Here is a 27,083-nt window from a genome sequence, read left to right as displayed (position 1 = left end):
TGCCATGGCTCGAGTTGGACTTTGAACGTGTTTCTGAAGCACAGTGTCTGTGGTTGTAACTGTGGGTCGACTGCCGCACGGCTGTCTGGATTCCCCCACCCCCACCCCCACCCCTGGAAGAGCAAAGTGCAGCAGGTGCCCCGCCCCCGTCACCAGGCGCCCCTTCTCACCAGCGGGGGCCCAGGTCTCCATATGGACCTTGAACTTAACTTATTGAAATAGATACTTTGTAGGCTGGTGCTTCCCTTCTGCGGTGGGTGGGTGAGAATTGAGCTCAGAAAAGCGAACCGGGAGGAAGTCACTCCCAAGAACACCACCACTTCCAGTACTGACCTTGCCCTGGGATGGACAGCAGAAACCCTTTAACCGAGCGGGTTCTGAGATGCTGCCCGTGACCTTGGGGGTCTGGCTTGTAAGATACCACCTGTGTTAGCCATGACTTGCGGGAAGGGTATCTTTATCTACTGCTGCTCTGGTCTTTAAATCAGTGTGCATTCCTGGAAAGCCTTGGCTACAGCGAGCCGGGGCGCCTTCGTCTGCTGTGGTCCCTGGCTCCTGGTGCTGCCTGGAGTGGGTCTTTCACCTGTTCTGGACGGACCATCCTGCTCTTGACCAGAGGGGCTGACAGGGCTCCAGGATGCACGGGTTCTGAGTCCAGAGTGAGGGTGGGGCCAGCTTGGGTGCTTGGACTTGTCACCCAGGGCAAGGCTGATGCAGGGCCCTGGCTCTCGGGGTGCATCCAGCAGTGATGGGTTCCCTTACCCCCACCCCCACCCCAGGTCTTGGCCACGCAGCCCAGGCCACAGACATCCTTTACAGAAGCTGCTAAAACGGCACTGAGTCTTTGTAGCCACTGTTGCCAGCACTGAGTACGGGAGTCCTGTTGATGGACAGTACAGCCTGCGGGAGCCCAGTCGGAGCCCCCCCCCCCCCCCCCAGCCACATGCTGCTCCTGCTTCCTGGGGATCTCCTGGCCCTGACAACTCCTCTTCTCTGCTGCATTCCAGAAATGGCTTCTGACATCCCGGGATCGGTGGTGTTGCCTGTGGCCCCCGTGGCGGCCTCTGGACAGGTGAGGATGGCAGGGGCCGTGCCCGCCCGCGGAGGAAAGCGGCGTTCCGGGTAAGCAGCCCGCGGCGTGTCCAGGAACTGGGCTTTCTAACTGTGGAGCAAGGCTCTTGGCCTGGGAGAAGAACATTTCCTCCCCTTCCTGCAGGATCAAAGCTCAGCCATTTGCATCCTGTTTGGATTTTGCAAGATCTCTGAATAGGCACATGGAGTTGGCTTTGGAGTGTTTGGGGCTTCAGGGGGCCCAGCTGGGGACTTGTGCTTGCTTGTCCTTGCGGTGAGAGTGTGCTCTGTGATCCTGCTTTTCCATGCCATAGCAAAGAGCTGGTTTGGAAATGGAACAGCCGGGACTTGAACTGGTGCCCATATGGGATACTGGTGCTGTAGGCTGGGGCATTAACCCACTATGCCACAGCACCAGCCCACTCATTTATTTATTTGTATAAACTGTCCTAGGCAGGACTCACTTTCTCTCTCTCTCTCTCTGTCTGTCTTTCTCTCTCTCTCTCACACACACACAGATACACACACACAGATCTTCCATGTGATGGTTCACTCCCCAGATGCCTGCAATGGCTGGGGCTGGGCCAGGCAGAAGCCAGGAGCTGGGAGTTCCATCCAGGTCTCCCACGTGGGTGGCAGGGACCCAAATCCTTGAGCCATCAGGATCCCGCCTCCCAGGATGCACGTTAGCGGGAGGCTGGGACTTGACCCCAGTCTCTCTGATCCGGACGTCCCAAGTGGGGTCCTGACCCCTGCTCTGAGTTCTGGCTGCAGCATTGGGAGTTCAGCTGGTGAGAAAGACGGCTGTGTGTGTGGAGCGCAGCCTTGAGAGGGGAGGCTGAGGTTTGCAAGACTGGCGAGCGTCTTACAAAGGCCCAGCAGCCATTGCGGGGTCGCTGTGGGGCCACACACGCAGCTCGCTCTCCTGCCGGCTGCTGCTGGGCTGCTTCCTCCAGACACAGCCAGGCTGGCTAACCAGGCGCTCGGCCCGGCCCAGCCTGCGTGCCCTGTCAGCCCATTGACCCAGCGACTGTTTACGACTGCAGGCCTTTGAAGATGAGCTCTCAGTGTTCTGTGCCCCAGCTGGCAGCCCCATGCTCGCCCACGTCTGTTAGCAGCACAGGATGGTGAGGAGGGCGTGGGCTGGGTCAGCAACGCTCCCGCCCTTCCGCCCCCACTTCCTGCAGGGCCTGGGCTGGAGCCGGCTGGGGCTCCTTCCGTCCTTGGTCTGCGCTGAGCCGGGGTCCAGACCCTGGCTTCCGATTCCTCCCTGAGCTGATGACTTGGCCCCAGGGCTCAGTCCCAACTCTGTGGTCCCCAGCCGCCTCTCACCCCGCTGGGTCGCACGCACGCAGCCTGGCATTGGGGCCGGGGCTGAGAGAGTTCACTTCCTCTTCCAATCGTAGGAGAAAAAACATCAGGAAGAGGCACGCGAGACCCAGGAAGATGAGCAGCTACTGTCGGTGCACCCAGCGAGCCTGGGCTCCTCCCGGGGCCTGTCCACTGTTGTCCCCATTTTTGGGGTCTACACCATCCCCCGACCCCGGCTCCTTCTGCCAAGTCCCAGGGAGACCTCTACTCTGCAGAGCAGTCTCCATAGCAGCTTAGCGCTGGCCGACAGTGGAGCCTGGTCCTGATGCAGCCTTGGTCACCAGGAAGCCCGCGGTCCTATGGGTGACCCCGCAGAGGGCCCAGTGGCCACACCCAAAGTGCCTGTCCTCTTGCCCCTGTTCTGCCTTGTCTTCTCCGGACTAGGGGGAGGGACGCCCTTGGAGAGACACAAGGAGTGGGAAAGGAAGAGACAGGGAGAGGGAAACCGGGGCAGCCAAAGACCCTCCCCCGGCCCCACCACGGGGGCAGCCCCCACCCCACGATCGTGCTTCACACCAGGGTTGACCCCTGGTGGCTCCTGTGTCCTCTGGCCACATGCCTGGCCAGCATGGTGGACAGGAAGCTGAACCGTCTTCCCCCTTTCCCAATGGCCTTGGGCGGCCAGCAGCTTAGGGAGCTGTGGCTCTCCTGGCAGTGGGTGGTGTCAGGGTTTTTCTAAAGTGAGGAATGAGCTGAAGCCGGTCTCGTGAGATGCATTAAAAGGTGACATTTAACTTACTGGAGAGGCAGAGACAGACCGACAGACAGACACACACACGAGAGAGATCGTCCATCTACTGGTTTACTCCCCAAATGCCTGCAACAGTTGGGGCTGGGCCAGGCCAAAGCCAGGAGCTGGGAGTTCCATCCAGGTCTCCCGGGTGAGTGGCAGGTTCCCAAGTCCTTGAGCCCTCACCTGCTGCCTCCCGGGGTACAGATTAGCAGGAAGCTAAAATTGGAAACGGAGCTGGGACTGGAATCCAGGTACTCTGGCGCAGGATGAGGAGGTACAGGTGATGTCTTAGCTGCCAGGCCAGGCACCTGCCCTTTAACCTGCATCCTTATAGTAGCTTCTCTGATCTCAGCGATAGTGTCAGCGAGGGGCTTCGAAACGAGCTACAGGGGTTTGTTAGGCTCTGTGCCTGCCCCCAGAGCTAAGCCCCACTGGGCGTGGCAGGTGGAGGTTATGGGAAATGTACATCCATCGGTCCTTCCCTACTGCCTGGGAGTCCAACACTGGGCTTCTACCATAGGCCAGTGATGGAGAATGCAATTCCAACTGTGCACGGCCAGCAGGAAGCGCCTCCCTGTGTCATACCCTCGTGGGCGGCTGGAGCGTGTCCCTCCATCAGCATCGCGTGCCAGCCTTGCGGCTCCAGACCCTGCAGACTGAGCATCGTCCAGCACCCCCGTCTCTGGCTTCCTGTCTTGGTGGCAGGAGCATCCGGCTGGCCAGGGCCTTGCCTGCCTCCGTGAGCCCAGCCCTGCTGGCGTGATCATCTGTCTTTTCAGGGCGCCCATGAATTCTGTCTGATGCCTCACGTTCCATGATGCGTCGTCATCATTATTACATCACCACTGCTGGGAGATTCGTGTTGCTCTCTGTTAACTAAGGGCAAGCTCAGAAATGCCTCTCCTGGCTTTTCTAAAGATTTATTTACTTGAAAAGCAGAGTTACAGGGATAGGGTGGAGAGGGAGAGAGAGAGAGAGAGAGAGAGAGAGAGAGAGAGAGAGAATCTTCCATCTGCTGGTTCACTCCCCAAATGGATGCAAAGACTGGGGCTGGGCCAAGCCAAAGCCAGGAACCTGGAGTTCCACCTGGGTCTCCCAGCTGAGTGACAGGGGCCCAAGCGCTTGGGCCATCAGCTGCTGCCTCCCAGGTACATTATTAAGGAGCTGGGTTGGAAGTGGAGCAGCCAGGACTGGAACAGGCGCTCATGTTGGATGCCGCTGCCCGAGGTGGCGGCTTTACCCACCGGGCCATAACATAGGCCCCTGTCTTGTCTTTTTATCACCCGTATGAGTGCAGTCTTGTTGACAGCAATGTGAGCGCAAGTGCCTTTTCAGCTCAGCTCTTAAAGACTCATTGCATCCACTCATTGCATCCACTCATTGCAAAGAGTTCTTTAAACCGAGTTCAGTAGGACCTCGCATTCACATTTGAGGTCTCTCAGCATATAGATGCTTCAGTATATTAAAGCACACAAAAGACGCGAGACAAAAGATGATGTCCTTAGACTTTTGATAGCTGGAGAAACTGGCATTGCTTCTCGAGGTCCTATTAAGGCAGAGACCTTGCAGTGGCAACAGAAAACCCCAAGGTGGCAGCATCGTGACGATCAGAGTTTGCTCTGAGCTGCCGAAGCCCAGAAACTGTTTTGGGGAGGGATGAGCCATCCTGAGGATTTGAACAATCGTTGGGGGTCCTGATTTCCTCTTGAGTTCACTCCACATTGAGTTTTTCAGAGTCACTAACTCCGACATCTGCACATGTGCAGTCAATCACCCAGTTAGGAGGCGCAGGTGCCCGGTTCCTCATTTTTTTTTTCTTGATGGATCCTGGTTCCCTGGACTTAAGAAAACTCTGGGCGTCAGGCAGGGCCACTGCTTTCCGATAGTTTCAGCTTGCTAGAGCCACAGCTGGCCAGGCCAGGACCCTGCACCCCATGGCTCATGTCCCCATTTATCTGCTCCATTGGGAGCAGACTGGCTTTGGTAAAAACATACCTGGCTCTGCTAAGGCTAGGAGTGATCCCTTGTCCTGTTTGCCTGTGACTCCCTCAGTTATTGCACTGAAGTCCTGGGCCCAGGAACCCCTGGAATCCCAGACAGGACAGTGCTACCCTAAGCACCCTGAAGATCATGCAGGCTGAGAAGCGAGGGCCAGCTTGTGAGTGACATCTCTCAAGAAGGAACCTGACGATCACACTCGTGTCAAGTGCAGCTAAAGGAACCTTAAAGATAACTGAGGTTGGGCTGACGCTGTGGCGTAGGGAGCTAAGCCTCCGCCTGTAGTGCCGGCATCCCATATGGACACCAGTTCAAGTCCTAGCTGCTCCACTTCTGATCCAGCTTTCGCTATGGCCTGGGAAAGCAGTGGAAGATGGCCCAGGTACCAGGCCCCTGCACCTGCGTGGAAGACCTGGGAGAAGCTCCTGGCTAGATCGACTCAGCTCCAGCCGTTGTGGCCATCTGGGGAGTGAACTGGTCTTTCTGTCTCTCCCTCTCTGTAACTTCCTCTCAAATAAATAAATAAAATAAAATAAAAGACTGGTCACGCACCTGCTTGAGGTCTTGCGAGATGCTTGCAGGAATTCTTGGGAATTTTGTGAGTACCATGTTTTTTTTCCTCCCTAACACTGAAATGCTTCTGACAGCTCTGGGGTGTTTAGTAACTTACATCCCTGTGGACAGCGAAGTCGCTCTTCCCAAAATGAACACTAGGTGGCAGTGTGGTTCTGCGGTTGTGCGGATTTGGGCGCCCTGCTTTTGGCGGGCATCACCCACTCTCGGCCTGATTTTCCAGACGGCCCTGTGCAGGTGCTTGTCTGACTCCTGGAGCGACAAGTGTGTGGAGTTTGCACAGAGCTTCCCCTGTCCTACTAGCTTTCTCCTCGACAAGCCTTTCTGTTCCCATCCCTGTCATCTTCTTGGCTCACCTGGTTCCTTTGGTCATTTAACTCTCAGCGGTTGCTAACCCTTGTGTCTGAGAACCCAGGATCCCAAATTGGCGGGGGATCTGACCGTTTTAGCCTAGGCTAAACCATGCCCAGAACTCTGGCTGCCCTGAGCGTGGAACAAATCACAAACAGACAATGGATGCTATTTTTGCGAAGAAAACTTTCCTTTGCCTTACCTGATCCCAGCCCCTGGGCCCCTCAAGCTACCCCAAGCCCGCAGAATGTGGTTTCCCTCCCGTGGGGCCTCCTGGGTGCACTGTGGGCAGATGATGGCTCTCCCGCTGCAGCTTGGCGGCTCCTGAGCCCTGGGCCTGCCCTGGGTCACCCGGTAGCCACTGGAGCATGGCCCATGGAACTGGAGGCTACAGCCCTGGCCTCTGAGCTGTGGACTTTGAGTGTTCACTCCCTCCTTGTACTGAGCTGCTTAGATGAGGGATTTCTCCAACCTGGGTTGCCCGGCAGGCCGGCCTCACTTCTGCCTGGATCCCACTAGGCCCCTGCTTCATGCCTTCACTCAGGAGCCCCGAGAATGGGACTCCGAGATCCAATGCACCCCACTCAGCTCGGCAGTCCAGGAGAGCCAAGCCAGCTTTGTGATTTCTCACTTCCATCCCCAAGACCCTGGGTGCACTGGATACCAGCCAGTTCCCCCTGCCCAGCATCCTCAGGGGTACTGGAGGGTTTGGGATATCAGTGAAGCCAGTTGCTATGGAGGCCTGATTTTGTGTATGTACTGAGAGGCCCAGGGAAGTGGGAATCCTTAGTGCATTGTGTGTTTCAACAGATGGCCAAATTGAGTAGCTTAGACCCCCAAACGACTGCTCCCCCATCAACAACAGCCCCTTGTTTGACCCTGGAGTGCATGGGACGTGGCCTCCGGTGCCCTTTACACCGTGGCTCACAGAGACCAGCCCAGTTCTCAAGACTCAGAGTCACGGTGCCGTCTCGCGCCTGGTAATCCCTGTATCCCGCCCAAAGCCCTGTTTTCAGAGCCCTTGGCGCTTTCTTCTTTGTAAAAGAAAAGGTTGATGTATTGGCTTTGAAAGTCAGAGTTACGGACAGAGAAGGACAGACACACAGAGAGTGAGGGATCCTCCACCAGCCGGTTCACTTCCCAGATGGCTGCAATGGCCAGGACTGAGCTGGATCAAAACCAGGAGCCAGGAGCTTCATACGGGTCTCCCAGGTAGGGGGCGAGGCCCAAACAGGCCATCTTCTGCTTTTCCGAGGCCGCTGGCAGAGAGCTGGATAGGAGGTGGAGCAGCCAGGACTCAAACTGGCACAGGCTTAACTTGCTACACCATAGAACTGGCCCTGAGCTTGTTGTATCTGTTAGCACACCATAAAATAAAAAAGGGACATCTCCGTGTGGAAGAAATGATGCCCGGGGAGCAGGTATCCCCAAAGCTGGAGAGAAGCAAGCATGCTGACCTTTCCTGTGTAGCCAGAACACCGCCATCTCGGTGGCAGCTGGGACCCAGGCATTGCCAATGGTCCCCCGTGGCTCTCGTACTGAAGACCTTCCACATGACCCCTGCCTTTCTTGAGCCTGTTTGATTGCTTTTTTAAAAAAGGTTTCTTTTATGTTTATTTATTTGAAAGGCAGAGTTACAGAGAGAGAAGGTGAGATAGAGAGAGAGAGATCTTCCATCTGTTGGTTCACTCCCCAGTGGCTGCATTGGCCAGGGCTGGGTCAGACTGAAGCCAGGAGCCTGGAACGCCATTGCAGTCTCCCACGTGGGAGTATTGGGCCATCCTCTGCGGCTTCCCCAGGTGCAAGCGCAAGGAGTGGAGCAGTCGGGACTCAAACCAGCGCCCAGATGAGATGCCGGCCTCCCAGGTGCCGGCCCTGAGATCCTGCTTGGAGCACAGCCAAAGCCTGGGACGGTTGCACATCCTCCTGATTGATTAAGTCTCCCTTTGTGCCAGCAGGTCACGTTCCCGGTAAAATGTCCCACCCGTGACCAATGCACACTTGTGCTCTTGCCTTTGCAGGATGGACTTTGACGACGAAGATGGCGAAGGCCCCAGTAAATTCTCAAGGTAAGCTGATTTCACTTCCCCACGATTGAAGGGGGACAGCCGCCAACAATCACCGTGCTGGGGTGTAGAGGGGTTTCCTGTCGTTTGCTGGGGAAGAAGACGTGGTTGGGTTCTGTCCCTCTCGTGCCCTCCTCGTGTGCCTGCGTCGGCCAAGCTTGGCCCCAGCCTCAACTATCAGAACATTCGGCTGCAAGTTCTTAACTCTGTTTGCTTTTGAAGTTGAACAGTGCCTGCCAACTTTAATGCATTCCTTTGGAAAAGACAGACCTAGAGTTCCAGTTGAGAGAAAGATAAGTCCTTTTTTTTTTTTTTTTTTTTTTTTTTTTGCGTCCATGGAAAATAAGGAGAAATATGGGTGGCCCCGTTCCCGAGTGCAGGCTATAAACCTTGGCTTGTGTTCTAAGGACCGTGTCCCTCACTGGCCATGTGGCAGCATCTGGAGCCGGGCTCTGGTGCAGCCGTCACCAGGCAGAGATCACAGCGGCTGGGACCGATCTGTCCGGGACATGCATGAAAGATAAGACAAACCCAGCCTCGAGACTTTTGTTTGCTTTTGCTTTGCTTCAGGTATGATAGGCACTTTGGCAATGCGATGCACAAGCACAGATAATTCCATCGTTCTGAGCAAAATTCCCATCTGCGTGCAGTTTTCCATGCCTTGACATTCCTGCCCGTCAGCCAGACCTCCAAGCCTTCCTTGCGCCCGCGGTGCTTGGTGAACTTGAAACCTTGATGCAGGTGACAGTGGTTTTTCTCCTGGACGCCCCCACCGGTGGGGACGCCCTAGGGTCTCCATTGTTTGCAGCAGCGTTGAGAAGGAGCGCTGAGCCCAGGGACGCACCCCGGGCTGCTGGTTCCCATGGTGTGGTGCCTTCGGCTCTCAGCCGACATGGTTGTGGTTGTCACTCCAGCTCCCTTTCCCACGGGTCCGACGAGGACATTGACCTTGCAACTTTCTGGGGATTCCCAGTCTCCACATCCACAGCAAACTGCCCTGCGGGAGACCCTCACCTTCCTTCTTCCAGCTTCAGCTTGGGGTGCGGCCATAGAGGGGACCCTTCCTCTGCATTTCGCTCGCTGATGACCTTGGAGTTTAGCATCAAGACAAGCGTTTGCACCACAAAGGCCTGCATTGTTCCTTCCCTGGCCTGGATGTCCACCCGTCTCTCAGGTTACATTGTAGGAGCAGGGGTCCCTGTGTTCGTGAACCTCTGAAATACGGGTGCCGGGGTTCTCCTGCTGTCCGCGGCCCCCTCTAGGAGAAGCAGTCGCTTTGATTCTGCTGTGTCAATCCCCCTTGAGACAACATTCCAGAGCACACTGCCCTCAGGAAATGGTGATTCCCGGGCTCCCGGGACCGAGATGAGGAGTGACAGCTGTGTGACACTGAAGGTCAATGTCAATAACAGAGCAGGCAAACAAAGAGCCGGCTGTCTTAGGCCCGACCCCAGGGAGACAGAAACCCTAGACTGTATAACCAACTCATGAGTCTGCCAGTGCTGACACAGTCAGGGATCAGACCTGGGCTTCTACAAGCTGTATCCTTCCCCCTCCACACTACAAATGAGAGAGAGAGAGAGAGAGAGAGAGAGAGAGAGAGAGAGAAAGAGAAGCTGGGGCGTGCTTCCCACACATGTGTTACTTAAAGAGCTGAGTGTGTAGGATCCCAGAGGCCACCTCACCATACCACGGCAGGATGGAGGATGGTCACCTGGGCTCTGGCCCGTGGTGGCGAGGCGCCTGGGGCCGCTCCTCTGTCCGCAGCCCATCAAAGGAGGCCTGGAGCACGTGGGTGCTGAGGCGTGAGCCGGCGGCCACCTTGGCATGGCCATTGGCTGAGCATCTGGGCAGGTGCCGTGCCACCATTTCTGTCTCCCACTAGGTGTTCAGCTTTGCCAGTGTTTCTCAAGCGTGGGCCCCAGTTCCAACGTCCTCTCCATTTACAGATCTCACGGCTCACATGTTTGAGGGATACAGCCATGGTCACGTAGGAGTGGACTCACTGCCAACCTGGTGTGGTTCTCACCTTATCACAGCTGTGCCCAACCCCACCGGCCTCAGAGGGGACAGAGAAGTGAGCGTGAGGCTGCCTGTGCCACCTGACCTCACATGGGTGCCACTCATCTGGACACAGGTGCACACGTACACACACGCACACACCTCCCAGCGCCTGCTCAGTCCTCAGGCCACTTTCACCGTGTCCCAAGGCCTGAGCTGTCTCTCCCACCCATGACACGTGCTGATCTGGGGCTGTGACATGCAGGACGTGGCTCTGCCAACCCTTGGGGGTTCCCTCCCCCCACACAGACTCACAGGGACATCAGTGGTGATGGTGGGCACAGACCTGTACTGAAGCGGGGCTGGGGGCTCCCCAGCAGAGGAGGAAATGAGTGGGGACAAGTCTTGGAGCAGCGTGGATGGGTGTGAAGACAGACGAGGCGTGCAGGGCTCGGGGAGGGCGTGCCATGAATGATGTGGAGGCTGGGAACGCCTCACAGGAGGAGGCGAGGACTGAGGGTGCCAGAGCCCTGGAGGGTGGGATGGATCCCAGGGTTCGAGCCCCACGCGAGAGCCAGGGGGAGGAGCTGCAGCCGGCGCTCAGTGGGCAGCTCTCGAAGTCGGGGGATGCACTCCCGTGGCTTCCATGTCGTTGGCGCCGTCGGCTATGTGTTGTGGGGGGTCTGAGTCACACAGTGAGTGTGAGAGGCGGGCAGGGCTCAGGAGGAGGGGTCGTGAAAACCCTCCACCGTGGCCTCACGTGGTGGGCTCCAAACAAGAGGTGGCACCTGTCCATCTCCATGTTGGGCTTTCTAGCCGGTTAGGGTCAGGGGTGCCGGCATCTCCTGGGCTCAAGGGCTGTGGGTCGACAGGTGCGGTGCAGCTGGGGAGCTGGGTTGAAGGGGTTAAGATTTGCTGGGAGCGGGGATGAAGAGGCCAAGGGCCCAACGGCAGTGGGGGCAGGGGAGGGCTGGAGGCTGAATGTGGCCAAAGTGTCCCTCTGGCTTTGTGGGAGTCTGAGAGGCCGGGAGAGCAGGAAGTTGTGGTCAGTCCGTGAGAGGCTGCGGCCCTGGGGGAGGCTGGCTGAGGGGCAGGAGGAAGGGAAGCCTGGGGGCAGAGAATGGGCGTGCACCTGCTCGTGCTGGACGCAGGATGCGTGGGCAGCCAGTGCTGCCCGTGATGGAGGGCCTCCAGGGTGTAGGGGCGGCTGGTCCCAGCTCAGAGCAGGGAGTGGGTGCAGGCAGACCGGCCTCTCGCCCAGCTGGGTCTGAACGCTCCGGGCACCTCCTCAGGCCCACCTCTCAGAATGGCAGCCTCCAAGTCTTCCGTCCCAGCAGCGGGGGGAGCTGGGCTCCCTGTGTCCGGAACACTCTGAGTTCACTGGGAAGATCCTTGTGTGCGGCACGCGTGGAATTCAAACTCGGGTTTTGCACCAACACAGACTTCTGTCTGGCTCTCAGTCTCCCGTGAGCTTTGTGAAAGTTCTCGTCCAGACGTAGGCCACGGGAAGGGAAGGGAGCAGTGTGCCACTACGGTGGTGTTGGTGCCGGCTCGGCTCTGGGATGTCACCCGTGCCGCCTGGGAAGCAGTGTTCAGTGGGACCCCATCCACCCCCTGCTGGCCGCTGGCCCCACTGCAGGCGCAGGAGGAAACCCTGGGACTCTCCAGAGAGTGGATCAACCCAGAGGGCAATGGAAGGAGGCAGAGGCCCCACCCCACTCCTGGGCTCTCCCCGAGTGTGGGGATGAAGGACATGCAGCCAGGATGGGCACCCACCTCCCAGGTGGACAGAGCCCCTTGATGCTGGCAATGAAACCTGGGAGGGTTCATACAGACCTCGTTCTTTTTTTTTTTCCACCAAAATGAAGTTACAATGCCATGTTCCACAAATTTTGTGCAGTACCCCCATCTGTGTGCAACATTTCCTTAACCCACTGTGTCCTGACTTTCTACATACAGGGAATGTCTTTTTTATCTGAAGTGTATAACTTAGGGACCACCACACTTTCATTCCTAAAACGAATTCTTGTCACTGCCTGACACCAACCTAGTTTTGAAAGATTTATTTATTTATTTACTTGAGAGGTAGAGAGAGAGTGTGTGTGTGTGTGAGAGAGAGAGAGAGACAGAGACAGAGACAGAGAGAAAGAGGAGAGAGAGATCTTCCGTCTGTTGGTTCATTTTCCCAAATGGCCACAAAATCCAAGTCTGGGCCAAGCTGAAGTCAGGAGCCAGGAGCTCCATCCGGGTCTCCCATGTGGGTGCTTGGGCCATCTTCTGCTGTGTTCCCAGGTGCATTAGCAAGGAGCTGAATCAGGAATGCAGCAGCCAGGGCTGGAACCTGTGCTCCACTACGGGGTGTGGGCATTGCGGACGGCAGCTTAACCCACTGCGCCACAACGCAGGCCCCATCAACTTGAGCTTCGCTGGATTCAGATCTGCTCTTGACCTCAAGACCTTTCTGAGGGGTTCCCATGTTTATCGCTATGGATTCAGATCTAGGGCTTAGGGCCCTGGGGCCTCCGAAGAGCCTGGAATTAAAGCCCCCTTGCCATAGGCTGTGCCCTGGGGAGGTTGCATCTCCCAGCTGTGTCCTGGGGAGGTTGTGTCATTCCTTGCACATTGTAGAATGCGGCCAGTGGACTCAAAGTCAAGGCGTCCACCACAGGAAGGTGTCCGCACCTTGACCTTTTGCTATCAAACCTGTTGATCCTTTTTTTTTTTTTTAATGGTATTTCAGCTGGCAGACATTCCCGCTGGCTTTATAGATTATGGGGATGCTGTTTTAATCTTTCTATGCATCCCACCCTGTTGTGTTTGTAGGTATGATAATCAAAACCCTCTGGGCAGGGAAAACTATGCAAGGTGGGTGTGTCCTGGGGAGATCTTTCTTGGCACAGAATGCATTGCTGGTTCCCAGAATTCTTGGTCTGTCAGCTTAGCTTACAGAGCTGCTTACTGCATTTCTGGGTGGAAAAAAAAAATGCTCAAAGCACTTGGTATTTATTTATTTAATCTGAAAGGCAGAGAGACAGATAGAGAGGACTCCCATCCACTGATTCATTTCCCCGAAGTGCCTGGAACAGCCTGAGCTGGGCCAGGCCAAATCCTGAAGTTGGGAACTCCATCCGGGTCTCCCATGTGCATGGCAGGTACCCAAGTACTAGGGCCACTGCCTGCGGTGTATGCACGTTAGCAGGGAGCTGGAATCGGAAGCAGAGCCAGGTCTCAAAGCCAGGCAGTCCTGTGCACACGGGGTGCTGGCATCCCAGGTTGAGTCTTTAACTGCTGGGCCAAGCCCCCGGCCCTCAAAGGACTTCACAGAGGGGCTGGCCAGGCAGCAGTGGGGGTTAGCCTGTTTTGTCTGCCTTGATCTTAGCAGCCAGCCTGTGGGGGCACGTGGCAGGGGCTTTGGGATGTTACCTTAAAGCAGAGCGACACCAGCCGAGCCTTTGCGCTCCGTGGGGTGAGGTGTCCACGCTGTGGCTCCGAGTGCCCGGCCAGCCCTCTAAGCTTCCTCCCTCCCTCCCCACCTCCCCATGCTGCTGTCGATGAACAGAAAGCACTGCAGAGGAGCTGGTGAGGACTTGGTGCAGGGCAGCCGTGAGCAGGGAGAGCCCCTGCCCTTTCAGGGGGCCAGGGCTGGTACTGGGCTGGGAGGCGCTGGCGTGAGCTCTCTTAGGATCAGGCCTCTACAGACTGCTCATTTCTTGACGTGAGGTGTTTGGGTCTCGACATCCGAGGTGGCTGGCCGGCACTGGATGCCTTTCTTGCCATATTCGCCGACCCTGTCCCCCTGCGATTTTCTGCTGAGCGGATTCACCCGGATTCCAGTTGCTATCACCCGGGTAGCTCTGGGCTTGGTGGAGGGAGCGAGGCATCATGCTTTCTGCAATCTCTAGGTGTCCCGGGCTGTGTCTGTGGAAGCTGCAGGCATTGGCCTTCCCCACAGAGCCGCTCGCTGTGTCCGGGAGCTGTAGCTCCGAGTCTGGGCTCCGCTGGGCTCTGCAGTGGAACAGGAGTGCGAGACGCAGCAGCAGCTCCTGGGGCAGCCGGGCCCAGCTCGCCTGGAGTCAGTGCGCTCTCGGAGCCGCAGCCTCCTCTCCCACAGTCAGAGGAGCTGTTTCCTGTGGGTGGCTGTGTGGATGCCACGCACCGATGGTCGAGCCAGGGACACCTGCTGGTGTGTTCTGGGAGCAGCATCACCCAAGGCACTGGGCCTGGGCCTGTCTTTGGAGGATCTGGGCTTGCTTTCTTTTCTTTTGTTTTGTTTATTGAGATTTTTATTTATTTATTTGAGAGGTAGAATTACAAACAGACAGAGAGGTCTTCCATCTGCTGGTTCACTCCCCAAATGGCCACAATGGCCAGAGTTGGACCTATCCGAAGCCAGGAGCCAGGAGCTTCTTCCTGGTCTCCCATGTGGGTGTAGGGGCCCAAGCACTTGGGCCATCTTCCACTGCTTTCCCAGGCCGTAGCAGAGCGCTAGATCAGAAGTGGAGAAGCTGGGACATGAATTGGCGCCCACATGGGATGCTGGCACCACAGTTGGAGGTTTAGCCCACTACGCCACTCCTCCCTGTGTTTGCGTGAGCCCCGTACTCAGCATAGACATACGGGTCCCTTGTAGCTGCTGTGGATGGGTGCCTGCCCCTCTCCCCACTAAGGAGGGATCATCCTTCTCCTTCCTGGAGAAGCCTCGGACACTGGCAAGACTTCCCAGCCGGGTCCTCTCGTGGGTGCCCCCTGCAGGCCTGGGGCCAGCCACGATCGGGCTTCCCAAATGGCTTTCCCTTGGCCTAGTGGCCCCCGCAACACTGGAGTGGCGGCCCTGAAGGATGCTTCTTCCCTCCTCCAGAGAGGAGTGAGGACGGCCAGATGCTGTGTGCTGATGCCATTTGGGGAAATGTGTGGGTGCTGTGCCTTGTCCAAGGCCCGTCCCCAGCCTGGTGGCTCTGAGCATGCACCTGCTTGGAGACACTTACCTGGGGCAGGAAGAAACTTTTGCTTGTTCTCTATTGCTGGGGCCGCGGAGGTCTGGAGGCGCCATGTGGCTCCCAGGAGGTAGAAGCACAGGCTGAGGCGTCGCAGCCCTGGGGCAGTGGTGGCATGGCTGCTCTGCAGAGCGTCCCCCTGTGCCCTGCGTCGCGATGGAGCTGGCAGTGAGCTGTGGCCGCCAGCGCTGCTGTTCAAGTGCTGACTTCTCAGATTTGCACCATGGCAGTGAGGCGTCCCTGGCTGCAGCTGGGCCTGGCTTGCGCCCCTGTTAGACCAGGTTAGTCCACTTGCTGCCCTTAGGTGTCCACGGCCTTGACATGGGCGAAAAGAAGCAAGGGAAGGCATCAGGTTTCTTGCAAACTGGACCTGCCTGGGGGCTTTCAGAGCTGCTTGGGGTCCTTGGGTGCCCTGGGACTTTTGCTCGGCCCGTCTCCCCATCATGCGCACATGCACAGCATCCTCTTCCTTACCCCCACAGGCTCCAAGGGAACAGCCCAGGGACCGTGCCTGCACCTGCTCACTCTCTGTGGCCCCTGCTGGCCTCTGAGCTCTCTGTCCTGCACAGCACTGTCCCCCGGCACCCAGCATGGTGTTTCCTGGGTCTCCAGCAGGTCCGCAGTGATGGAGGAGTGCCCCCGGCGTAGGGGCGGTCGCGTTCAGTCTGCCTGTGCTGGGTCTCAGTTCCCTCCCCGTGGGAGATGGGAGACTCAGCTGCCGTTTGCTGAGTTTAGGGATGCTCTTTATTGAGGCTTTACAAAATTCTCGCTGTTCTGATTCAGCTTAGGAGGTCCCCTTTGGAGCAGAGCTGGGAGGAAACCCAAGTTTCCAAGCACATACAGTCACTTGCACCTCTTCTTCCCGTGATCCTGGCCTCCTAATCTCCACCAGCGTGTCCCAGCGCCAGACTCTGGGTCTTCTGGGCCCACAAGGAGCTGTCTTTGAAGCCAACAGCTGTGCTTGCCACGTGCTGAGTCACTAGCCCTGCTTGCAACTACGCAGGGGCAAATTGCTGTCTTGAAGCTACACAGGCATGACAGCATGGGGGCGCTCTCAACGCAGACGCCAGCGTCGCCCCTGCAGCTCCCCCCAGCACACACTGAGCCGGAGGCAGCCTTGGCCTCCCAGATGTGGCCCCTTCTGTGCTAACAGGTGGCTCGTTCTTCTCCTGCTCCCTGCATGGGGGCGTCACAGTGGAACCGGACACACGTACGCAGGCAGTGGATCCGGACACACGTACGCAGGCAGTGGATCCGGACACACGTACGCAGGCAGTGGAACCGGACACACGTACTCCAAAAAGTCTACAGAATAGAATTTAAAGACACTTTCACTATGTGCCCAAAATTTTTCTGAAATTCATACGTTGATTTTCCATAATACACAGTTCCGCCAAGTTTTGGAAGCTCCCTCGTTTTTCTGACACTTAGCAATGAAATCCGGATGCCAGTGACTGGCAGCGCTCAGTTCTTCTGACCTCCTGCTGCTAACTTCTTAGTTCATAAACCACAGGTTCTGAGCACTTTCTGGGCTCAACAGTGAACATGACCAGGTTTTAAAGACTGATTTATTTATTTGAAGGGCAGAGAGAGGGGGGTGCAGAGAAGAGAGAGAGAGAGAGACAGAGAGAGAGACAGAGAGAGAGAGACACAGAGCGAGAAAGTCCTCCATCCTCCGGTTCACTCCCCAAGTGGCTGCAATGGTCCAGACTGAAGCCAAGAGCCCAGAACTTCACTCAGGTCTCCCACATGGGTGCCAGAGGTCCAAGCACTTGGGCCATCTTCTGCTGCCTTCCCAGGTGCATTAGCAGGGAGCTGGATGAGAAGCAGAGCAGCTAGTGCTCAAACTGGTGCTCTGATATGGGATGCCGTCATCACAGGTGGTGGCTGGCTGCCCCTGCTACGCCACAGTCAGTTTTTAAACAGTTGCTCTAATTGTTATCTTTATGCACCTTATCTCACAGATCGATTTATGGAGCACTGTGATAAAGTTGCTTTAGACTTCTGTTTAAGACCCCCACAAAGACTCCCCTTACCCCAGAAGTGTTTATCAAGCTAGATGACTCTTGGCAGTGTGACCGAGTTCTTTGGAAAAGGTATCAGAGGCACGGGTAGCTGCCCCCGCATCATCGCAGTCACTGTGGTAACTAGCAAGAGATTCAGACTTGACGTGGGATTGGGGCTCCGTGGAAGGCATTGAAGGGAAGGGTCAGACTTGCATTTTGAAAAACCATCCATGTGGCCGAAGCATGAAGGTGGACCTGGAGGGAGATGAGATTCGGGTGGAGGGAAGGGAGGTGACGGTGGGTACAGGGAATGGGACGAGAGCCGAGAGATTTCCACAGGGGTTTTAACAGGGACAAGGGGGTGAGGGGAGGCAGCGAGCCAGGCATGCTGAGTGGGGCTGGAGATCACGGAGCAGACCCGGCATTCTTGTGATGCCGGGAGGGGAGGCGTCAAGTGGTCAGATGTGTGAGGGGGCAGCATGTGGCGCCTGATGAGGAAGAGCCTAGGGGTCTGGCTCCAGGAGGCAGCATGCTAACTCCAGGGTGTGTGTGTGCTGGGGAGCCTTGGGGAGTTGCTCGGAGCACGTGGGAGGCGCGCCCGTGCCCCTGGGCCTCCCCACAGGCGCGTGCAGGCGTGCGGCGGAGGGTGATGGATACACTGTCCCAAACAGCCGCATTCCTGCCTGACGTCTGCCGCCCCAGGCCACATTCCCTGCATGCCGCCCCTCCCAGTGCCCTGGACACCGAGCAGGCTGACTAGGCACCCCCAGGAGCTCACCCAGGCCATTCCTGGAGTCGCCTGGGCCAGCACCGCCATGGCCTCCTGCCACCGGCACCTCGCTGAGGGCACAGCGGGCAGTGCATATGGGGGAGGACCCGGCTGGCTCAGGGTGGGCAGCCACCACTTGACCAAAGGTTCTTCAACAAGTTCACGGAAAATGCATCCATATATATATAAATTATGCATGGATTCCAAACAATTTTTTGCACCCCAAATACATTTATTTTTATTTCTTCCCACTTTTCCATGTGTCCTCATGTTTAGTTGTCTGCTTTGGAATTGTGCAGGGGCAGGAAAGGAACTCCTGTATGTCTTCCCTGAGGATTCCTGCGTGCAGCCGAGACCCCACGGCTCTCCTAACAAATTCTGCCCTGTCGGCACCTCCCCGTTCCCTACGTGATGGCCCCCATCCTCTTCTCTTATACCTGTCCCTTCCCTAGCAAGCAGCTCTGCCCACTTACGGCAGCGCCACCTGCCCTGCATGTGTGCCTCCCCCCACCCAAAGTGTCTTTGCTCTGTGGTGCACAGGCACTGGTGCCCGGCCTGCTCGGCTCAAAACAGCTGTCCCTGGGGCGTGGGAGGAGAGCACCGGGCCCAGGAATCCCCCACCTGCTCAAAACTACCCCCCAAGTACAGGGCCAGGGCACACCAAGGAGTCCCGGCCTGGCCTGGGTCACAGCTCTCTCTTTCTGTGCTCTGACCATGTCCCCGACTGCTTATACTTGGCTCTTTTGTCCCTGTATCCAGGCCCCAGGTCTGCAACCCCCCAGGCTTGTCTTCTCCCCAACCCCCAACGCCTTCCTCCCATCTCAGGCATTCCCTTGATCCTGCCATTCCCCCTCCTCCCACCAGAACCTGCCTTCTACTCCTGTTGCCAGGCTAGGCCCAGCTCACCCTGGTCCCTCCTCGGCCACCTCCTCCAGCCCCCTCTCCCCAGGCCCCCTGCACCCCTGGGACCAGTACCTCCTGTTCTCCCTGGTTCTCTTGTGGTGTTTACATCGTGCAAGCCTTTCGGGGTCCTCTCGTCACATTCCACTGTGCAAAGCGAGCGTTTTCCCTTTCTCGTTAAGCCCCTGTAGCTTGAGGACAGGAGCCCGCCTCCCCTCCTCTCCGAAGCCTGACCACGGGGCATGGCCTCTCCCGCAGTCGCGCTTCCCCCGACACGCGCCGCTCGTGTGGCATTAGGTCTGATTGGCACATCTGTGTCCTGGACTGGGAGGTGGGGTGCCCTGCTGATGTGCAGGCAGCCTTGCCCGAGAATGTCCCTTTCTTGCTCTTGTGTGGCTCATTCTCCCAGCACCTGCAGAACCCGAAATCCTGCAGCAGACCTGGGATGTATTTTCAGACAGTTCTTTTATCCCAAGGAACAGCTGTGTCTTCGTGGCCTTGAAGTTGGAGAGGATAGGGGCTGTGGCTGTCTGTGAGATGGGAACATTGTTCTCTGCCTCTTCTCCTGCTAGTGTTTTCTCTTAACCCATCCAGGAGAGGAAGTTCAGCCATTCCTTGCTGGAGCTTTTCTTTGTCACTGGCTGTTTGTTTTTCAACCAGACAGGCGTGCACCTGTTACAATGTTGCAGAAAATGTGCTGCCTGTGAAACAAAGGCTTGTTCACAGCTTTATACAAGGTGAATCCAAGCACGCCTGGCAGTATTCATGATTCAAAGCCTAGGAACGTTCTAGAGTGCCGCCGATCATGTCTGTGTAATTTTTTGGGGGGCCCCAGGTGGTTGCAGGATGAGGTAGACTCACTGCCCACTGCTTCCCGGCATGCTCTGTGATGCCAATCTTGGGAGAGGAGAACAGCTCCGTAACTGGCCAGTGAGGGGCAGAGGAAGTGACTTGGGTCTGCCTCCTGGACTGGGGTGGCTGAGAGAAGCTCTGTGATTGATTTGGTAGGAGGCAGCTGGCGTGCAGAAACACCAAGGAGACAAGTTCTGGCCAGAGGGGCTGACTTCAACAGGGCCAACCCAGAGTTCTCAGGTTCGGGAACTTTCCTGGAAAAGCAGGAGCGATCCAGAGCAGTCTTTTGCCCATACAGCTCATGTTGGCATAGCACAGCCAGGGCTGCGTGCCCAGCCATGTCAGGTTCATGAGTGCAGGGGCGTAGGACTCTGAGCAGCATCATGTCTTAGTCTGCTCATGCTCGCTGGGGTAACCCGGAGACTTCTGTGCACATCTGGGGGTTGGCACTGTGGGATCTTTGCCGCCCACATACACAGAGGCACGAGTGGCTGAGGCATCGAAGCAGCGGCTTTGCTCCATACCAACCCCAAGCTCTCGGCTAGCACACGTTGGCTGTGGTTGACCTGTGCGCCATTTTTTCCCCGGGGCTGTAACCTTGGTCTGATCCTTCTCCTCTCGCCCCTTCCCGATCGCGTGCCTTCTGGGAAGAGAGAACCATAGTGAGATCGAGCGGCGCCGGAGGAACAAGATGACCCAGTACATCACGGAGCTGTCGGACATGGTCCCCACCTGCAGCGCGCTGGCCCGGAAGCCGGACAAGCTCACCATCCTGCGCATGGCCGTGTCGCACATGAAGTCCATGAGAGGCACCGGGAACAAGTCCACGGACGGCGCGTACAAGCCTTCCTTCCTCACCGAGCAGGTACCGGCTCTCCTGCCTCCCCGGGCATCCTTGCAGCTCGAGGTGGACGAAGGGACACAGCCAGGGAGGTTTGTCTCGCTCTCTGCCAGGAGGGTGCGAGGCTGAGCCTTCGTATTCCCCATGTGCATTACAGAGGCACCGCTCCGAGGAGACTGGAGCCTGTCTCTGGGCACGCTTAGTGGGCTGTCATGGGAAGAAGTGGGTATGAAGCACCGTGTGCCGCGAGAGGCGTGGTGGCTGCCTTCAGGGTCATAGGGACAGAGAGCGCCGCCAACAGCACTTAGCAGGGGTCTGTCACGTGCCTGGCCCGAGTCCTGTCTCTCTGTGTGTTATGCCATCGAGTCCTTATTCAAGCCTGAGGAAGAAGCTACGGCTACTTCCCCCGCTGTCGTGTAGACCGGGACACTGAGCCCAACTCAGTCAGCTGCTTAAGAAGGGCCAGGAGTTGGCCCCACAAAGACGGGGAGGTAGGACCCCAAAGCTGGGTCTGTGACGCCTCTCGGGGTCTTTGGGTAGCCTGGAAGAAGCAACTCATGACATAGCGTATACGTGGGCTCACAGGAGTCAGGAGCGCTGGTCCTCCCACGTGCAGGTTGCAGGGCCGGTCAGCAGCCCTCACAGCTTCAGTTTGCTCGTCTGTGAGACTGGGGCGAAGCTGTCTGCCTTCCTGATCCTGAGGATTTTGCGGGATCCACGAGATGAAGGACTGAAGGCACTTTGTGCAGGACAGAGGGGCGGGAAGGGGTAAAATGACACAGGTGCCAGGGGGTGCAGCCAGGAAGTGCCAACGCGTGTAGAACACGGGCATTTAACAAGACGAGAGTGTGCGGCCAGCACAGAGCGGGGTGGGGGGGGTGCCTGGTGTTGTCGGCAGGCCGGGAAGGCATCCCCGCTGGTGTACAGAAGAGCGGAACAGAAGGAATTTTGCTAACGGGGACGGTGCACCCAGAGCCTCAGAGGAAGGAGCGGAAAAGGCGTGGGAGGAGATGAGGGCGGGCATTTGTTCTGCTGCTCGAGCCCGGAATCTATTTCTGTCGTGGGAGTCGGGCTTAGAAAAAGAAGGAGGGAAGAGGAACTGGCGTTTGTCACTGCGTGTCCTGTGGAGACGACTTAGCGAGTGCTTTACCTGCCGGCTCCCTTGGACAATTTGTGGATGAGTCACACGGTCCCGCACTTGGCAGGTGTCAAAGGAGGACACGCTGGTTGACAGGGGGCTTGTACAATGATGAAGGGGGACTAACTGGCAGGAAACCCCATGGAAGTTTATTAAGTGCCACTGTCTGCTAGAGTCGGTGCAAAGCTGTATCTCCACTTTTCTTTATTCCTTATCCAAATCCTGCAAACTGGTACTAGAAATGAATCTCTGTCTTAAGAAATTAAGTAATCAGCTAATTTTATTCGTTTAAAAGGCGGAGAGGGGGCCGGCGCTGTGGCAGATGAAGCTGCCCCCTGCAGTGTCAGCATCTCAAGTGGGCGCCTGTTCCAGTTCCGGCTGCTTCTCTTCTGACCCAGCTCCGTGCTGGTGGCATGGGGAGAGCTGCAGAAGATGGCCCAGTGCTTGGGCCCCTGCACCCACGTGGGAGATGTGGAGAAAGCTCCTGGCTCCTGGCTTTGGTCTGGCCTAGCCCTGGCCGTTTTGGTCATCTGGGGAGTAAACCAGCAAATGGAAGATCTCTCACTGTCTCGCTTTCCCTCTGTAACTGACTTGCAAACAAATAAATAAATCTTTAATCAGAAAAAAAAGCAGAAAGAAAGAGAGAGAGATAATCTCCCTTCTGCTGGTTCACTCCCCAGATGCCCACAGTGGCTGAGACTGGGCCAGGCTGAAGTCAGGAGCTGGAAACTCCATTCTTGTTCCCAACATGGGTGGCAGGAACCCAACTATTTCAGCAGCTACTGCTGCCTCCCAGAGTGTGTGTGTGTTAGTGGGAAGCTGGAATCGGAGTGGAGCAGCTGGGACTCGAACCCAGAGACTGACAGTGGGCATCTGATCTGCTGGTGCAAACGCCACTCTTTGAGTGATCAAGGATTAAGAAGCGGAGAGGAGAGAGGCCACTGTGCAGATGTCTGAGTCGAGCCTGGGTTTTCCCTCTCATTCCGCGGGTGATGAAGATAGCTACACTTGTGGAGAGCACCTACTGTGCGCCAGGCCCTACTAAGTTCCTCCCATACAGGAGCTCATTTAACCCCAGGAAAGCTCACTGGAAAAAGCTGGTGTGGAGCCAGGGGAGCTGAGGACGTTAAGTTACGTGCCCAGAGTTGCACAGCGAAGACGAGGGGCCTTGGGCCACAGTCTCCTTTTCTTCTGAAATCCATGCTGTTGGGACCGGTGCTGTGGCGTAGCAGATAAAGCCACCACCTGCAATACCGGTGCTGATTCATGTCCAGGCTGCTCCACTTCTGATCCAGCTCCCTGCTGATGTGCCTGGGAAAGCAGCGGAAGATGACCCTGATGCTTGGGCCCCTGCATCCATGTGGGAGACCCAGTAGAAGCTCCTGGCTCCTGGCTTTGGCCTGGCCCAGACTGAGCCATTGCAGCCATCTGGAAAGTGAACCAGTAGATGGAAGACCTCTCTCTCTCTCTCTCTCTCTCTCTCTCTCTGGAAGTCTGGAACTCTGGAACTCTGACTTTAAAATTTAAAAAAAAATCTTAAAAAAACCAAAAATCCACATTCTTAGCTTCTACTGAGCCAAGGCGGGGCAGGGTCTGGATTCTGGATGGTGGTGTGTGATTGCTGAAGAAGAGCACTGGGGATGAGGGTGGAAGGGGGAGGGGACCGCAGGGAGGGGGGCTGTCTCATGTGAACTTCCCACGGCTGAAGACACCCCTCTTCCCACTACAGAGAATTCTCTACTTCTCCAGACATCCTGCATCTTCCTTCCTGTTTTTATTTTCAAACAGTTCTTCCGGTTGGGAAGACCTGAAAATAAAAAATGCTGATCCCATCCCCGGAGCGCACTGAGCACCCAGGAGGCACAGATGAGCAAGAGACATGGGCGAAACGCACTCTTCCTTTGGAAATGCTTGTGTGGTCTGCCTGCCCCCTGCTCTCCCAGGCCACCCTCCTCCAACCTCATAGCCGGCCTGGAGCTGAGAGCCCCACACAGAGCTTCCCAGGCTGAGCTCCGGGCAGGCAGCGCCTCTAAGGCTTCTGGTCCTGGGGGCCCTGCAGGAGCTGGGGTTTAGGCAGGGCCAGAGGTTCTGGAAGCTCACCTTTCGCTTTGCTCTGCTGGCCCTGCCTATCTGGGTCTTCAGAGGGACTTCCCCGTAAGGTTCCGTTTGAACGAGGCATTCCTGGCTAAAGAGGTTTGCCAGGCGCTGAGAGCAGGGTGTGAGTGGGGTGCAGGGTGGCTGGGGACTGGGGCGCAGGTGGGAGAGCTGGTTCCTGAACTCCTGCAGGTGCAGCAGGGCCAGGCAGCTGAGCCTGATGTGAGGATGGTACAGGTAGCTGCACTTGAACCACCTTCAGGTCCCCCCAGACAAAAGACGTCTCAGTCTAACAAAGTCACATCTCTCGGAGGTGACACGAGACTTCCTGCTGCCTGTTCATTGATCCCAAGCAGCTTCCTTCCGGCCTCACTGGCAGCCACAACCGCGGCGAGACAGCCTGACCCCCGGAGCTGACACTCACAACCTCCGCTCAGCGAAACGTGATCTGGGTGGTGCTGTCTCAGGGCTGTCTTCCTGCCGCCCCCCAGGCTTCCTCTGTCGAGATGAGGGGATGGTTGGCAGAGTTCTGGATGCCCGGCAGAGAGGCAGAGGCATCCGGCTCAGAAAATTAGAGATAAGAGTGCAGGAAGTACTGTGGCAGACAGAGATGGGGTGGGGAGACACAGCCCCTCCTTTCCGATCACCACCCAGCACCTGTTGCAATGATGCACCTGCAGTTTTAGTCCCTGTGTGAGCCTGTCCATGCCTCTGGATACCCGACACCCACTTAAAGAAAGATTTATTGATTTGAAAGGGTTACAAGGAGGGGGAGAGAAATCTTCTACCTGCCACTTCAATCCCCAAATGACCACAGAGGCCAGAGCTGGTCCAGGCCAAAGCCAGGAGCCAGGAACTGCATCTGGGTCTCCCATGTAGGTGGCCAGAGCCCAAGCACTTGGGCCACACTCTGCTGCTTTCCCAGGTACGTTCACAGGGAGCTGGATCAGAAGTGGAGCACCTGGGACTGGGACCAGTATCCATGTGGGATGCTGGTGTCACAGGCCACGGCTTAACCTGCTGTACCACAGTGCTGGTGCCCCCAACACCCTCTGATGGGCACTCCTTGCTCTGCCATCCCTCCTGGCTAGGAATTTCTCTTTCTCTAAGAAAGAACCGGTTAAGACAGGGACAATGATATTTAAAGGAGCTGTGTCTTAGGGATGGTTCCATGTTTGTAGCTGACTTTCTGGTTAAAAAGGAAGAAGAGGAGAACAGTTCCTGAACTATTTGTATAAATACGAGGCTGAATATCAGAATAAAAGCCGTGGAGGGTTGCTAATGAGAGCGCCATTCGCCTGGTGCACTGGTGTCTGTGCTAACCACAGTGTTTTCTCCCCAGGAACTGAAGCACCTCATCCTGGAGGCCGCTGACGGGTTCCTCTTCGTCGTGGCGGCCGAGACAGGGCGTGTGATTTACGTGTCTGACTCCGTCACCCCCGTCCTGAACCAGCCCCAGTCAGAGTGGTTCGGGAGCACCCTCTACGAACAGGTGCATCCCGACGACGTGGAGAAGCTGAGGGAGCAGCTGTGCACCTCGGAAAACTCGATGACGGGTGAGTGTGGCTCCCTCTGTCCGGGAGGCTGTTTGATCCTAAAATCATTTTTTCCAGTCCATAGATGAGGATGTCAGGGGTCGTTAGGAGCTATCTGGAGGAGAAGTGACATTTGACTTGTCTTCAGTAATGATGCCATTCACCCTAGAACTCTTGAAGATCTATTTTTCATCGATCGCCTCTGTATTTTACCTGCAATACACACAGATTACCACTAGGAGTCACTACTGATCCATTAGTCAGATCTACACCTCTGTATAGCTGGTGTGTATTTTTGCTCCCGCGTGCTGTTGGGAAATGGTGGAAGGGTAGGGTTGTGTTATCAGGTAGGGGGGGGTTTTAACTCCCAGTGTGGACTGGCGTGGCTTATTCCATGGGGTGGACGGGAGACCTGCTAGATGTCTGAGGGGTGTGCCTTCAGTGTGCTCCTGTGTGGATGGCTCAGCTGGGTGTTGTTGGCCGGTTCATCTAGTATTTCTTGTAGACACAAATAGCAAATGCACATTACGTTCAAATTGTTCCCTAATGTAGCGGTCACCCTGGAACGCACCGGCATGTTCAAAGCGTCAGAAGCATTCATATGTGCGTCTCCCACATGACAGTTCCGGGTGTGCTGTCCCCTTTCCCTGACTGTGGGGTGAGCTGCTGGTCTCTCGTGTACTCTTGCGTCTGCCCGCCATGCATTGCACAGAGTAGCATTCAGCAGGAGCCCGATGGGAAAGTGCGTCCGTGTTCTCTGCTCACTGGAGTCAGTTGGGGCTGCCTTGGAAAGACCGTGGACTGAGGCCTGCGTTGTGGTGCAGCGGGTTAAGCTGCCACTTGTGACACCAGCATCCGTATGAGCACTGGTTCGAGTCCCAGCTGCTCTACTTCCCATCGAGCCTCCTCCTACTGTGCCTGGGAGGACAACAGATGATGGCCCGAGTAGTTGGGCCTGTGCCACACACGTGGGAGACCTGGATGGAGTTCTAGGCTCGCGGCTCTGGCCTGGGGCATTCTCAGCTGTTGCAGAAATTTGGGGAGTGGGTCAGTGCCGCGGCTCACTAGGCTAATCCTCCGCCTGCGGCTCCAATACTCCGGGTTCTAGTCCCGGTTGGGGCACTGGATTCTGTCCCGGTTGCTCCTCTTCCAGGCCAGCTCTCTGCTGTGGCCCGGGAGTGCAGTGGAGGATGGCCTAAGTGCTTGGGCCCTGCACCCACATGGGAGACCAGGAGAAGCTCCTGGCTCCTGGCTTCGGATCGGTGCAGTGCGCTGGTTGCAACGCACCGGCCGAAGCGGCCACTTGGGGGGTGAACCAGTGGAAAAGGAAGACCTTTCTCTCTGTCCCTCTCTCACTGTCTAACTCTGCCTGTCCAAAAAAGAGAGAAATTTGGGGAGTGAACCAACAGATGGAAGATCTCTCTCTCTCTCTCTCTCTCCCTGCTTGAATCTTTAAAAACAAAAAGAGCCCGGATCACGGTACTTCTGTAACAAGACTGCAATTCCTCATAGTTCTGGAGAGCTCAGAAGCCCCGGGTCAAGGCACCAGCAGATGTGGTATCTGCCGGGGCCTGCCTGCTGGCTCACAGGTGACATCGTCTAGCTGTGCCCTCCTCTGGGCACCGTGAGGGCACTAATCCCTGCCATGGGGGCGCCCTCCTGACCCAGGCGCTTCCTAACGCCTGCACCTTGCAGACTGGGGCTGCTGCACAGGCGCCTTGGGGAAGTGTGAGTGCTCCACCCAGTGCACCTGAGCTCAAGCATGGCAGGCCTGGGCTCCCCTGCAGAAA

The 27,083-nt window shown here is 56.7% G+C and overlaps 1 protein-coding gene across 2 annotated transcripts in view; it reads left to right on the top strand.

Moving 5' to 3' along the window:
- The first annotated feature begins 1,009 nt into the window (after positions 1 to 1,009).
- ARNT2 (aryl hydrocarbon receptor nuclear translocator 2) overlaps positions 1,010 to 27,083 on the top strand; it is a 132,092-nt gene continuing 106,018 nt past the window's right edge. For both annotated transcript variants that reach the window (XM_062206345.1, XM_062206343.1), the window contains exons 1-4: positions 1,010 to 1,122; positions 8,119 to 8,166; positions 20,337 to 20,550; positions 25,101 to 25,314. In XM_062206345.1, coding sequence (XP_062062329.1) covers positions 1,010 to 1,122; positions 8,119 to 8,166; positions 20,337 to 20,550; positions 25,101 to 25,314 — 589 coding nt within the window. The remainder of the gene's footprint in view (positions 1,123 to 8,118; positions 8,167 to 20,336; positions 20,551 to 25,100; positions 25,315 to 27,083) is intronic.

Source organism: Lepus europaeus, chromosome 11, assembly GCF_033115175.1.
Source record: "Lepus europaeus isolate LE1 chromosome 11, mLepTim1.pri, whole genome shotgun sequence".
NCBI classification, from domain to species: Eukaryota; Metazoa; Chordata; class Mammalia; order Lagomorpha; family Leporidae; genus Lepus; species Lepus europaeus.
This window is presented reverse-complemented; position numbering and strand designations above follow the sequence as displayed.